The 14,003-nt window shown below is 53.5% G+C and overlaps 5 protein-coding genes across 5 annotated transcripts; 3 read left to right on the top strand and 2 right to left on the bottom strand.

The window, feature by feature from the left end:
- Window positions 1–261: 261 nt before the first annotated feature.
- On the bottom strand, window positions 262–4,252 carry ColSpa_00898 (vacuolar cation/proton exchanger 3; the record flags this gene model as incomplete). Its single annotated transcript, XM_049267110.1, has 5 exons — window positions 262–608; window positions 666–1,913; window positions 1,962–2,970; window positions 3,030–4,015; window positions 4,078–4,252. 5 exons carry the CDS (start codon window positions 4,250–4,252, stop codon window positions 262–264), a joined length of 3,765 nt encoding a protein of 1,254 aa, XP_049123067.1.
- A 2,399-nt stretch (window positions 4,253–6,651) lies between these two features.
- Window positions 6,652–9,046, top strand: ColSpa_00897 (vacuolar amino acid transporter 3; the record flags this gene model as incomplete). The annotated part of the gene is made up of 2 exons (XM_049267109.1): window positions 6,652–8,766; window positions 8,825–9,046. The coding sequence occupies 2 exons, from the start codon at window positions 6,652–6,654 to the stop codon at window positions 9,044–9,046; spliced, it is 2,337 nt and encodes a 778-aa protein (XP_049123066.1).
- Window positions 9,047–10,142: 1,096 nt separating this feature from the next.
- ColSpa_00896 (DNA-directed RNA polymerase II subunit RPB11) lies at window positions 10,143–10,621 on the top strand (the record flags this gene model as incomplete). The annotated part of the gene is made up of 3 exons (XM_049267108.1): window positions 10,143–10,209; window positions 10,269–10,379; window positions 10,431–10,621. 3 exons carry the CDS (start codon window positions 10,143–10,145, stop codon window positions 10,619–10,621), a joined length of 369 nt encoding a protein of 122 aa, XP_049123065.1.
- A 479-nt stretch (window positions 10,622–11,100) lies between these two features.
- ColSpa_00895 (putative ubiquitin carboxyl-terminal hydrolase 3) lies at window positions 11,101–11,614 on the bottom strand (the record flags this gene model as incomplete). Its single annotated transcript, XM_049267107.1, has 4 exons — window positions 11,101–11,250; window positions 11,390–11,436; window positions 11,484–11,540; window positions 11,590–11,614. 4 exons carry the CDS (start codon window positions 11,612–11,614, stop codon window positions 11,101–11,103), a joined length of 279 nt encoding a protein of 92 aa, XP_049123064.1.
- Window positions 11,615–12,188: 574 nt separating this feature from the next.
- ColSpa_00894 (white collar 1 protein) lies at window positions 12,189–13,886 on the top strand (the record flags this gene model as incomplete). Its single annotated transcript, XM_049267106.1, has 2 exons — window positions 12,189–13,164; window positions 13,219–13,886. 2 exons carry the CDS (start codon window positions 12,189–12,191, stop codon window positions 13,884–13,886), a joined length of 1,644 nt encoding a protein of 547 aa, XP_049123063.1.
- Window positions 13,887–14,003: the final 117 nt, after the last annotated feature.

Here is a 14,003-nt window from a genome sequence, read left to right as displayed (position 1 = left end):
TGCAGGCGAAAGCCATCATGGTCCGGCCGCTGACGGAGACAAAGAATGCATGGCCGAATAGCTTCTCATTTCGGCCAAAGACACTGAGGAATGTGGCACCTTCAGCAAAGTTTACGACCCCATTCCTTTGTCCGGATGATGATCCCCGTCCCAAGCCGATGCTCGACAAAAAAACTAAACGCCAAAGTATGAACCACCCCCGCGTAGCCTGATTTCACCATGTTTATCCCTCGCAGGTTTCAAGACATTTCCCCACTACGGCTAGAGCCCAACCGTGACAGTCATGTTGTTACTCAGGACCAACATGACTGGTGGGAGCTCGTGGCACAGAACCTCAATGTTCGATAGGTACTGCACGCTTGCCTGCTCATCCTGGCAGGTCCCCTCGGTAGGCACGGGTAATGTTGTAAACAACACTGCCGTGTTCTTACTGTTCTGCCGCATGAGCTCGTTGAGAATGACATGCTGCGCCCGAGACGGCAAATCATTGAACGACAGTGCAATACCTTGCGTGGAGTAAGGGGAGCCCTCGCCGTTGCCGTCAGCCCTCGAGTCTAGTCTGTAACGTCCCACAAGCTCCGCCATGTCCATGTGAACATAGCCAGGGTCTGTGGTAGATGCGACGGAAGCTTTACGTGATCTGCACGAAGGTTCCGCAAACGTACTGGCGAGTTCGGGCTCGTCAGCCGCGGTTACCTTCATCTCGGGTACGGGTCGGCTGGAAAATCGCCCTGAAGAGGATTGTCGTGAGAATGCGGGTTGTTCCGCTCTCGGCGTCTCTTCTTCTGTAGTGTCTGCGAACATGATTGTTGGTCCAGAGGTCCCTTCGACATCAGTCCTTGTCTCTGGCAGCGGCCGACTGGAGAAGCGCACTGCAGACGACTGGCGAGAGAGAGTTGGCCTTGCAGGGGTTGCGTATCCAGAGATGCTTCCTTGAGTCACATCCGAGTATGTATTCACGCCTGCTGATCGAAATCCGCCCAGAGAGCGTGCAGTAATGTTGCGGTCCAGCACAGGCTGTTCGAGCGGAGTAGGAGGTGCCGAGACGTTGTCGGCAAGCCCTACGTGGCTTGACCCTGACTGTCCTTCAGCCCTTGCTTGCGATACCATAGTTCCGTAGTTGGTCGCCGGTGCAGCGCTCTTACTGGACACACCACGTCGCTGTCTGGGCGGGCTCTTAAGCAAATCGTCGCTCTGGCTTCGTCTCCGCCCCCGTCCGACCAACAACGGAAGTCGTGGAGCTTCGACATCAGGTATTTCGTCCTCACTGTAATCACTGTCGCCGTCGTCAAATTCGGAATCGGAATCCAGGCACGACGGCTGCTGCTCCTGCTCGCTGACTTCGACATCGGAGCTGGACTCTTCTTCAAAGACCTCATCTCCCAAGTGAGACGTGTGAATGCCAACGCTGACGCCAAGCCGCGAGAGGTTGGATACCGTCGATTTTCTGGGTATCTCTCCGAAGTGTACCAGGCTTGGCCGTCGTCCACTTTCAATATCCTCTAATGGCACATGCGGGTTGAAAACTCCAGGACGTCCTGCCGTGGACTCGATGATGTTTGCGAAAGACGTGAGCTCCTCGGTTGAACCCACATTTGGCTCCCGGCCTCGGAATCTCTGGAGATCATCCCACCACTCTTCGTCTTTGAGGATGTCGTGTACCATGATTTGAGACTCGATGTCATTTGATTGTCCGTTGATAATCAGCTCGTAGGTATTCAAATGCCCAGCAGCCAGCCAAAAGACTACGACCTCGGCCTCAATCCTCAGCTTGTCAAGCAACGCCTTGACACGCGCCCTCTCTTCTTCGACCTCGCTCTCATATTCTACGAACACCATGACTCGAATGTTGTAGACCTGGTGCCATGTGGGAACACTGTGGAGGATGTATCCAAGCTGGAGAATCAAAGTATCTGCGATTGCATTAGCATCTTCCTGGTATAGTCAATGGATTGCCGTACATGTATCAAAGTTGGTAGTAAGTACGCTTTTCCCATCTGACAGGACCTCCGCCGACATCTGAATCGGCCAAAGATCAATGTGTCTTTTCATGTTGGTCTTGTCCTTACGCGGGGTTTCCAATTTTTCAAAGCCCTTTCCGATTGCGACATTCATCTTGTACCTCAAAGCAAGGTCTTCTAAAATGGTCATGTAGCTGGTCACGCTCATCAAACCCTCGGTCTTGATGACATCTGTAGGAAGGTATCCATCCATCAGACGCGCCGACGTGTCACCCCGTCTCCTACGCATAGGTCTTTCCTTGACCTTTGGTGGACGGTGAGCGTCGGGAGTGGTCGTGCTCGGAGGCTTGGGGACCTGAAGCGATGGACGTGAGTCTCGGAGCTCATCCATGTTGTAGAATCCCATAACGGCAATGTTTGGCCGCATACCTCCCAACCCAGCTGACAGAATCAAATTTCGGATGCCCCAGGTGATGCTCGGAGACATTGTCAATTGCACGAAAGCCTTGATGCGAGAGAATTCCGAGATGTATTTGGTCCACGCCGCCTGTTGGAGCCTGGCTTCGTGAACGCCGCTGTTGAAGTCGTCCGTCACAATGACATGGCCGAGTATGTAAAGACCGCCCTTTTTAACGGAGTTGCAAAACTGTATCAACCGGGTTTGGCTCCTCGGATTGTTAACGAGTAGGATGATCTGCGGCCTCCAGAATTTGATGTGTTCGGGTCGTAGCCGCAAGAGATACTTTCTCACTTGATGGTAAATTAGGTTCTGTGAAACATCGCCCCATCGCTTCGGCGGGCTGAGGTAGTGGATCAGAGAGAAGAGGAAGACAAGCAGACAGACTGCAGTAGCCGCGTAGGTTTGGTCGATGAAGAACATGGCCGTCGCGGACATTATACTTCCCGCGAAGGCTGTCTCCCAACTAAAGAACTTGAAAGCAGGCCTAAAGTTGGGAGCTGATCCTATCTTGAGTAGAAAGCAGGCCAGATTCATGACAAAAAAGGTCATCTGAATGTCGTTAGCTTCTCCATAGTTCAGCTCGATGGGGGGGGGGGACGACAACTTACCTGATATCCCATAGAAATCAGAGTTGCGATTTGGTTTAGATTGGCGAACATGGCAACTTGAGCAAGAGCATAGGTCAAGAGAATGGCCTGGATTGGTTCGTCGTTCCTCTTTGTTCCCCGGGAAAAGGGCAACAGGCCCGGAAGCAACTTATCCCTAGCCAATGCCTGCATGAGTTTGGCAGCCCCTATCAGTCCCATTACAGCAGAGAAGAAGGTGACGGCGCATTCTCCAGCAAGAATCAACGGCATTGACAGGCTGGTGACGGAGATGATGTTGGTGTTGTTGAGAAACGAGGCATGCGTTGTGGTGGCAGCCATGGAGAAGACTACAACCAGGTACGCAATGAATGTAGTCATCATTGCCCAGAGAGTCCCTTTCGGGATATCTTTGCTGGGGTTATGCAGGTCTCCTGACATTGAAGCCCCTGCGAATATTCCCGACGTTGCGGGGAACAATATGGCAAAGACCTCTCGAAAAGTCTCAAGTCCCTTATACGACTCGCTTTTTGTGTGAGGGGCAAAGTTGTCCACCAACGTTTCGACACTGAAGCCAGTGAAGCGTACGCCGAGCTCTTCATCGTGGAAGGGGGACTTGAAGGCGGCAGATATTGGAATGCTGACGATGGCAAGTGTGAGGATGACAAGCAGCGCATTGCTGGCCTTGGCAAATATGCCGCTCCCAGCTAGGCACAATCCAGCGCAGAGCAGCAAGGCCAAAGTCTGGAGAACGAAGGTAGTCCAATATCCTTGGGGAAAGGACTCTCCAACATTCAATTTGATGCAGTCAATCAGACCAACAACATTGAGAGCAGTATTGAGAACTTGAGCGAGATAGAACAGCACTCCAATGGAACCGCCAAACTCGGGGCCGAGAGACCTTGAGATGACATAGTAGGCACCCCCACCCTTGACCTCGCCGTTTGAAGCTATAGCAGACAACGAGAGAGTCGTCAAAAAGTCTACAACGTAGGCCGTGACCAGTAACCCTAGATGTTGCGTTAGTGTGCGATGAGACGGCGAAGGGCGTCTGTGCTATTATCCGACGAACCAAGCATGCCCAGGAGCCCAACTTGGCCAAGAATCCAGCCGAAACGGAGAAACATGAGAATGCTGAAGATGTTGAGGCAGACGGGTATGTAAACGCCCGACACAGCTCCCAATTTGGGTTTCTTGTTGGTCTGCTCCATGCCGGAGAGACTCGCTCTTCCATCGTCACCGCCCATGGCGGAGGGCGTTCGGCGGAAAAGGGAGTTGTTCCTCAGTCGGTACAGCGGTTCGAAACTCTCTTCCCGAAAAGGAGAACGCCGAATTCACGCTCACTCTTTTTATTATGGGGCCTGTGGTCGAACAACAGCGAAGTGTCGACAAGATGAACGATCATTGATGTAGGATTAGATAGGATAAGAGAGCAAACAAGCGGGAGAGTCTTGGTATAAATCCCCGCCCACAGTTACAACAGTGTGCAAAGTCGGCTTCGAATTGATTCGACCAGTTCCCAGAGCGTCCAAGTGTGGTGAACGATGGCGGCGGTAGATCACGGCGACCAGTAAGAGGATTGCCTATTCGACGAATGGCGGGCCGCACAGGCATCCAACTGGCCCGGCGCATGTCTCGCGTCCTTCTTGCCGTCTCGTTTTCAGGGTTCACGGTTCTGCGGACAAGGGACATTTGGGGCAACCCAATGCAAGCCTCTCCAATACCCCGCGTGCCGATTGGAAAGCTGCGATATGCCCCAACCGGTCGCGCCGCGTTTTTGCTGGTCCACTCACACTACCAAGCACCAGATTCAAAAAATGCAGCGAGATGCAGAAGACGAGCACGAAGGAGGAAGCCAGATCGACGTCATCTGGCAGCGAACGGCAGATCGAGCATGGTAGCCAGTACATGATTGGTGGTGGTGGTGGTGGTGGTGGTTGATGGTTGGTGATGGCGGTGGGTTCGCTACCTTGTGTCAACAGACTCCGCGGAATCAGAATGTGATTTTGGATGGCAGCGTTTATTGAGTTTGTCCGGCGGACGCTTCATGCCGGTGTCCCGCAAGTCGGGCATCACTGACCAACGCGAAGAAGTCTCAAACGTCGTGAATCTGGTTCGACATTCCATCCGATGCTGGCAAGGCCAGGTTGCTGCTCTAAAATAAGAAAGGGGAACCTGTCGTTTGACTCAAGCGCATGACAGGAGCAAGCTGGAGATTTCAGGTAGATCGACGATATTGGCTGGTGTTACCGTGGCAGTCGTGGGTGCGTGGCGTGGCGTGGCTTATCTGGCATGGGACTGCTAAATGTCCTCGGTCCATGACTCGATGAGGGTTTCAATGCCAGAGGCGAAGGGTGCTTTGAGTGCACGGGGTGTAGGAAGCCAGCCACGGTTTTCCACGTACCGCTACATGCGCGCGGTCCCCCGAAAGCTGCTGAAGACCGCTCGTCGCAGGGGGTTGAGTCACACCGCGTTGAGCGTGATTAAGCAGCCGGGACGGTTGGCACTAGCCCCCACTCTCTCTCTCACTGCTGCATCGGAGCATGTGCGATGAGTGAGGCGGAAAATGCATGCAGCCAATGACATCCGTTCGCTTACCATCATTGTCAGCCGGTACCTTACCTAAGCTGGCAAGATCCGGTGGAACCTGGGTTTTTTGACAGTGTGCGCTGGCAAACAAGACGGAATACTCGGCCGATTCGAGGTGAAATCGGGGGAGCCGCTCCCATTTTCGACGCGTTTGAGAAACCCGAGAATCAAACCTGGAAACCGCCGGAGGATGGCCGAAACACCAAGCAGATACCTGTCTTGAAGGATCTTTTCTCCCATGTATGCTGAACCAGGGAAGCAGAGCCTCTTCTGTCACCATAGCGTACTCAAGATGTGTGAAGGTGGCTGGTGCTTGCAAGTCAAAGTCGCGGTGTGAAGAGTGGGAGCCTAGCAGAGGAAGTCCAACCCACACGTAGAGAGCCCAGCGCGGCGGGTTGCGAGTGTTCGGTCACCCTGATCATCTCACCTCGCTCACCTTGGGTGCAGAGGGCGGCATGGTGCGCATAGCACAGGCATAAGACCAGAGTGGTGTCCTGGCGGAAGGTTGGACAGCCCGAGAGCTCCTGCGATGGCCCGGCGGGTTTCGGCAACGAGACATAGCACCTTGGGCACGCCTCCAAGAGCCACAGAGCCTCTTCGTAGCACCACCACCCTATCCACCGTCAGGGCAGATAGGCACCCGGGATTAATGTAGTGTACCTACCCAACGCTATCAGTGTGAGCCACAGACCCTCCATACCTGCCAGATTAGGTCACCCGACCCGCATAGGAAGCGGCGTCCTTATCACGGGTTCCCAGTAACAACAGCTTCGACCGCACATCCACCAAGCCGTGCGCTGCAATTGATCTCGTCAGCTGTCTTACAACTGATCTCAGGTAACTACCCTCCGTACTTCAACTGTCGCCACCTCTCCCCATCTTCAAGCTCCCGTTCCTCTGTCGGTGCCGTCTCATCTGCTGTCTCCCATGACACGTCGCTAACTTTTGTTGTCTGTTGTTGATCCAGATCGGAGCCTGCGACGGTGTGCTTGGATGCTCCTCGATATTCCCCAGACCGAAACCCGATAGTCCTCGAACAGCTTCACCAAACAGTATCATGGCATCTCCTTCGAGAGACCCTCTCAGCATCCCTAGAGCCGACTCGCCCTCTCGGCAATTTGGCTCTCTTCCCCGAGCAGACGCCACCGCTCGACTGGCATCGCCGGTTCCATCTCAGCAATATGGCACTCCGCAGACAGGTCGCTTCGTCGGCCCGGGATCGAGCAGGCTAGGCGACAACAGCGAAACGGCCAGCCTTGCACCACTGGCTGGTGCTGCTCCTTCAAGTGTTCAAGGCCCCGGTGTCTCGGCTCTGGCTGCAGCGCTGTCCAACTCTCTAGGAGCCTCGCCCCCGAGACACGGCACGCCTCCGGTGCGCTCTGCAACCCCTCCTCCGGCAAGACCTCTATCTCCTGCTGCGGCTGGCGCTCAGCTCTCGAGCACTCCCATGACCAACTACGGCTCCTTCGACTCCCGCTCGCGTAACGCCAGCGCCGGTGCCTACGAAGACCCAGAAGTAGTCAAGAGGCATCTGGTCCAGCCTACGGATGCCAATTCCGAGGAATCTAGCATGCGCGATGGAGTCAAAGGCAAGCAGGCAGCGGACACCGATACCGAGACTGGCTTGAACGAGGACGAATTCTCGAGTTTGCGGCTACAAGGCGGAGACGTGACCCGAGGCATTTACAAGTGGACCGAAGAGGCTGAAGCTCGAAGCAAGATGCAGCGAAGCAAGAGCTTCAGCATTTCCCGCCCCGATCCCGAGACTGACATTCTCGACATCAACGCAATCAAGGTTCCCGGAGGCTTCCGTCGTAATTACTTGCGTCGCGCGGCTAGGAGCCCCTCTACGGTGAGAGATGGCGGCGAGCGCGGCGAAGCCAGCGATGGCTCTCAACCCAGGCTGCTCACGTCCAGTTTCCTCGAGTTTCTCACAATATACGGCCACTTCGCAGGTGAAGAGTTGGAGGAGGACGACGAGGCGCTCAGGCCTGGCGAATACTTCTCCTCGGGAGGAGAGGATTACTACGACAGCGACGAGGATAGCGAAGACGATCGAGAGCCCATGGAAGACAGTGCGCTGCTGACGCCGTCGCGCCACCGAAGGAGACGGAGACAACGTGGTGGAAGTGGGAAGAACAGCCCGATGAGCGCTGCTCTCCTGTTGCTCAAGTCCTTTGTTGGTACTGGAGTTCTTTTCCTGCCTCGGGCTTATCTGAATGGTGGTATGACCTTCAGTAACGCTGTCTTGCTGGGCGTGGCTGCACTGAGCTACTACTGCTTCGTGCTTTTGGTCACGACCCGTCTCAAGGTTGAGGGGTCTTTTGGTGACCTTGGTGGCATCCTCTACGGCAAATGGATGAGGGGCACCATTCTCACGTCTATCGTCATAAGTCAGATCGGATTTGTCGCTGCGTACATGGTTTTTACGTCAGAAAATCTGCAGGCCGTCATCTTGGCGGTATCTGACTGCAAAACGAACGTCCCCGTCAAGTGGTTGATCCTCTTGCAGGTCCTTGTCTTCCTGCCCTTCTCTCTTCTGCGAGACATTGAGAAGCTGAGTTTCACTGCTCTGATTGCGGACGCCTTCATTCTACTCGGACTGGCTTATTTGCTGTACTACGACATCCTGACCCTGAGCACCAATGGCTTGGCCGACATCATCATGTTTAACCGCAACGACTGGACCTTATTCATAGGCACTGCCATCTTCACCTTTGAAGGAATTGGTCTCATCATTCCTATCCAGGAGTCGATGAAGGATCCCAAGAAGTTCCCTCGGGTCATGCTGGCGGTCATGATCATCATCTCGGTTATCTTCATCGGTATGGGTGCGATCTCTTACGCCGCATACGGATCCAAGACGGAGACTGTTGTGTTACTCAACATGCCTCAGGACAACAAGATGGTCAACAGCGTCCAGTTCCTCTACTCCATTGCCATCATGTTGTCGATCCCGCTGCAGCTCTTCCCCGCCATTAAGATTACCGAGAATGCTCTGTTTACAAAGAGCGGAAAGTACAACCCTTACATCAAGTGGCAGAAGAACCTGTACCGTTTCTTCTTCGTTATTCTCTGCGCAGTCATTGCGTGGGGTGGCGCAGATGATCTGGACAAGTTTGTTGCCCTCGTTGGCAACTTTGCATGCATCCCACTCGTCTACATCTATCCTGTAAGTTCACCTTTAGACGATATCTCAATAGTAGATGACGTCGCTAACCAGCAAACAGCCCCTGCTCCACTACAAGGCGGTCGCAAAGAACAAACTTTGGAAGATTTCCGATCTTGTACTCTGCGTCTTTGGTTTCGTTGCCATGGCATACACAACCACTTTGACCGTCTACAGCTGGGCTGGCGGTTCCAGCGAGCCCGCCCCTCCAGCATACTGCGACCGCAGGGGCACTAACCTGGTTAGGAGGTTGTGGCATAAGCGCACACCAATTTTCTCATGATTTCAAGTGCTGTCTGAAAAGCGTTGGGTAGTCATTGCATGGATTCCAGCGGGTTTTTTTCTTTCTTTCCAGTCTTTCAAGGGGTTTCGACAGCATCAGTCGGTCATCAATGAGCATGGGCTTGTAAATAGACTGAAGAACAGACGGCTCATCGCCACGTTTATAGTTCTGTATGTGTATACGTAGCAAAGATTCTGACTTAGCAATAACATGCTACCCTTTCATAAGAGCGTGCTGAGCAGAGATGATTTGTGAATAACCAAAGGCTGGTGATTAATGGACTTGGTATCTCTCTGTAGCTGGTTGGCATGGTGCATTTGAGTGCACCGCCACATATGTAATGTGTGGCGCAGCTCACCCATCTTCACCTGGTGGACCCACCACGACTTCCACCGTCCATCCACTCTCATTGACCTCGAGCACTCTCAACCCGCCGCCTACTTCACTCATCAACCATCTCTCATCCTTTGACGCCGCTTTACAAAAAGTCACAACAACAAGACGGTGAGCTCCCGAAATAATTAAGATGCAAACATATGCTTACAAATCTCTAGGGATCACCTTGGTCTTTGGCACTGCAATAGTTTCAGACCGCGCATCTTCTTCACCTCCATCCTCCAACATCACTCGCTTGACCTCGCCGTTCCACATTCTTTCTCGCCAAGATGAACGCCCCCGACCGGTAAGTCTATGAGAATATCATGAAAACTGTGAAATACTGGGAGCATACGTAGCCCGGCAGGCCAAGACATGAGGACTGCTAAGCCGCTGCGGCTTGACCTTGTGAGGCACACATCGGGCTGCTCGTGGAGCTAGCCGCTGGCTCTCGATGGCTTCGTGATCTTGCGCCCTCGAGCCTTCCAGACCGGGTACTTGCCTGCTTCTTGTCTTTCTTTTTCTCTGTCTGGTCCTCTCTTGAAATTTTCTCATCAGATCTGTGCCCTCCTACAAATTCTGCAATCACCATACCAACCCAAACCTACTGCCTTCCATAAACACCAAAGCGCTATGTCTCGTCATCCAGAGGCCACACTTATCCCGTGCGAAACTGTCTAGTCTGGAAGGGGGGAAAATCGAAAGACACTGAAGCTAACACATGCCCAGCTTCGAGCTCTTCTTGCTCGCTGATGGCGAGAAGAAGATTGAGGAGAAGGTCTTCTCTGGTACGTGTCTTACGCTGTTGCCGTGATAAATGTCCTCGGATGGACTGACCAGCACATAGGCATGTCCAACACTTCCGATTTCGTCATTAAGAAGGAGGACCACACCCTTGGCAACCTCCTGTCCGAGCACCTGAAGATGCACAAGAATGTCCTCATGGCGGGCTACAAGAGTACGTCGCACAATCTCCTTCGGGATCACACATACTGACTATTTCCTACAGTCAGTCATCCTAACGTCCCGGAGATGTTCATCCGTGTCCAGACTGATGGTTCGATCACCGCCAAGGAGGCCCTTGTCCAAGTCATCAAGAAGCTGATGCAGGACCTGTCCCACCTGAGTCGCGAGTTCACTCGTGAGTTCGAGCTTCGCCGCATGGTCGAAGCGGGCCGCTCCAACCAGCAGGGCCAGTAAATCGAGGCATGGTTTCGAAACATGGATGAGTTTACGACTCGTTGGACCTTTCTTTTTCGGCGTTTGGGGCGGACATGGTCATTAAGGAATAACGGTCTGATACCAAAAGTTGGCATGAGCAAAATCGTCACAACTGGTTTTCGCGTTCGTGATTTTTCTCCCGGTCCCTGGGACCACGGAAGATAGCTCTCAAATGAGAAGAGGCTGATCATTACGGTGTTGACTACACGGTGCCCCGGGGCCTCCTTCATGGCATTTGTGATGGGTTATGCCCAGTCCCTCGTGGTTTTGCTTCATGACATATGCTCTGACTGCTGGGGCCACCCGGAGCCGGCTCTCGTGCCGCATTCCGCTCGGAATTTTCCTGCTCTACAGACCCTGTTCTTCGTAGGATTCACACATGATGCCTGTGGCGTTCCTACTAGCCGAAGATTTGTCCTGCCCCAATGCCGTTCCTTGCCCAGATGTGCCTTATGCGTTCACCGGTCCCTCTCCTCCAGGAATAAGCTGGTCTCTGTCAGTGCCGTAAAGCCAAGAAACAAGAGATACGGGAACCATACCATGCAGATGTTGTTGCCGTTCAGAAGGATCTTAGGCAGCTTCGTGTGGTTTCCTGAGTAGTCGCTGGCCTGGGGTTAGCAGGGGTATCTCCATCTCACGTAGAGGGACCACCTACAATTCTGTAACATCCTCCAGTACCATGTCTTCGAGCCCGTCAATCACCTTTCCATTAGACGATGGGCTAGAATGTGGAATTTACTCACTGACGTAGTCATCGAACCCGAGGAGCGTGCCGCTGAACTCTGTCCGTCCCACTAGGTTAGTTACCAGATCCGCATGAGCCTGGATGAGGTCACCATACCCTTGTCGCCCTTCATGACAACCCAAATTCTCGATCCAACGCACTTGTCGATGAGTTCTGAGCTGGTTAGCTTCTGCACAGTGGACATATGGGCTTGCCTACTCACCCAGAGGGAGGAGTTGTGACGCCATTTTTTCGTTCAGATTTTGTCTTTTGGAACAGGTTTGTGACGGTTTCACTCTAAGGGTTCCCTCTTGAGATTTCGCAGGGATTAAATTCGTCAAAAGCGTCGATAATGGTCTCAACACAGAGATTCTTGTCGGCGGCCAATTCGTTCTCGAAGCTTAGGATGATGGACGCCGTGCGCCTGAACCAGAGGGGTGAACGTAGGAGCGACGTCAGGTGACTGCGCGACCACCTTTAGATGACTAAGCAATGTTACCGCTCGAGCTTCCCCCTTCGCGTCACGAATCACTCACAGGTTTACTTTAATTGAACCCCTCCATCATTTACACGACGCGTCTGCCTGAAGAATCCCCGTTCTTCACTCGTCGCGCCAATGCCCGGTGGCAAACATGGCGCCTTACTGTCTTTTCGGTACTCGCGAGCGGCGGTGATGAAAGTTTCTAGATTTAGCAGCTCTACTCTATATCAATTCCGTTTATTACCGCAGCCGCTTGTTCAAATGTGCGTTGCTCCCCTGCCCAATTTCTTCTTCGCGTTTAACTAACGCGGCTCATGAATTATAGACGCTGCAAATCGACCATGTATCCCTCCTCCTACGGCAAACTTTGGAATCCCGGCCATGGCATCACGTTCGCCCCGGCGAGGCAAGATGAGACGTCGCACCCGCGATTTGACATGCTACGTTTCCTACATACAACACCGCCGGCCGCCGGCCAGACCAATGCAGCAGCGAAACCGGATCACGAGTCTGGGGACTCAGACGACGACGTACCTTTCTCTACGGCCCCGGAGTACCAACCCGTATTGGACACAATACCCATCAACCACCCACCAATACCAGACGTGAATGGTGTCGCGAAGGAGGATGAAGGTGTAGTCGTCGCCAAGGAGAACACCGAGCCGGCAGAGCCTCCGCTCACGAGCTTGGACTTCAAAGTCTCCGTCAAGGATTTCCGCGAAGCCCAGAGCGCGGAGAAGGATACTGCGAAGTCGTTCTGGTCATACACACTCTACCGAGACCCCTTTGAGGATGGGGGTGAGAAAAAGGTCAAAGTCCACTACTGCAAGAGCAAGCACACAATGGAAAGGGTGTGTCAGTACTTCGTGGACGACAAGGTGCTCGGGCTTGATCTCGAATGGTTCCCAGAGGCCAGGAAGGATTCAGGCCCAAAGAAGAACGTCTCTCTGATCCAGATCGCCAATGAGAGCCGAATTGCCCTCTTCCACGTCGCTCTGTTTCCCAACGATGACTTTGTCGCGCCGACCTTTCGGAAAATCATGGAAAACGCCAACGTGAGAAAGGTCGGTGTGGCTATTAAAGGAGATTGCACGCGGATGCGGACCCACCTGGGTGTCGACACAAAAGGCATCTTCGAGCTTAGTCATTTGTACAAACTCGTCAAATACTCTGCGAATGGACGGGTGGACCTAATCAACAAGAGGCTGGTGACTCTGGCCTCACTGGTCCAGGAACACCTTGGCCTACCCATGTTCAAGGGGACCGACGTCCGGTCGAGTGACTGGTCGCAGCCCTTGAACATGAGCCAGCTCATGTGTGAGTGTTACTGTAGAGGTTGTTCGAAGTCTGTCTCTTGCTAACTCCATCTAGACTCTGCCTCGGATGCATATGCCGGCTTCCAGTTGTACCACGTCCTCGAGGAGAAACGTGAGAGCCTCGACCCCACTCCACCACGGCCGTACGATGCCGAGCTCAACCTACCGATCCGGCTTGCGGATGGACAGTTTATAGCGGCAGCAGATGATAGTGCTGAGGCTGTTGATTCCGATGACCGCGGCACAACTGCAGCTCTGTCAACCAAGCATGTCGAAGCCATCAAGGAGAGTCTCGAAATCGAGCCCGAAGGTGGAGGGCAATCGATTGCCGAAAGCATCAGGGCCGCACCGGCTGTCTATCCCAAGCAACGCCAGAAGGACCCAAGAGTAGTTGCTGCTGACGAACAGTTGGCCAGCTACCGCGCCACCATCAAGACCCTCCGCGCCACGCCGTCCGCTGTGCGGTCGTACTACATCTGGATGAACAACGCGGATCTTACGCCCGACGCCATCGCCAAGATCCTGCGGGACCCGCCGCTGCAGACGAACACGGTGGTGAGTTACATCCTGGAAGCTATCAAGCTAGAGAAGCTGCCGTTCGACAAGAAGCGGCTACGGAACGAGATTCTGCATCTTCTGCCGAAAGAAGTCCTGCAGGGCAGATACAAGGCATTGATGTTGGAGGCTCACAAGCTCGACACCGACACATCGTCGGGTGCTTGAACAACACGCACGCACATGCGTGGAGTGAGGTAGAATGACGAGTCCATGAGCCGAAAAAGTTGTCTAGTTCAGCATTGGATTCACTGCAATAGAGATACCCACATTAGTTATGGTTCA

The sequence above is a fragment of the Colletotrichum spaethianum genome (assembly GCF_022836535.1).
Source record: "Colletotrichum spaethianum MAFF 239500 DNA, contig02, whole genome shotgun sequence".
In the NCBI taxonomy this organism is placed as follows: domain Eukaryota; kingdom Fungi; phylum Ascomycota; class Sordariomycetes; order Glomerellales; family Glomerellaceae; genus Colletotrichum; species Colletotrichum spaethianum.
Note: the sequence above shows the minus strand (reverse complement) of the source record. Positions and strands in the feature narration are given on the sequence as shown.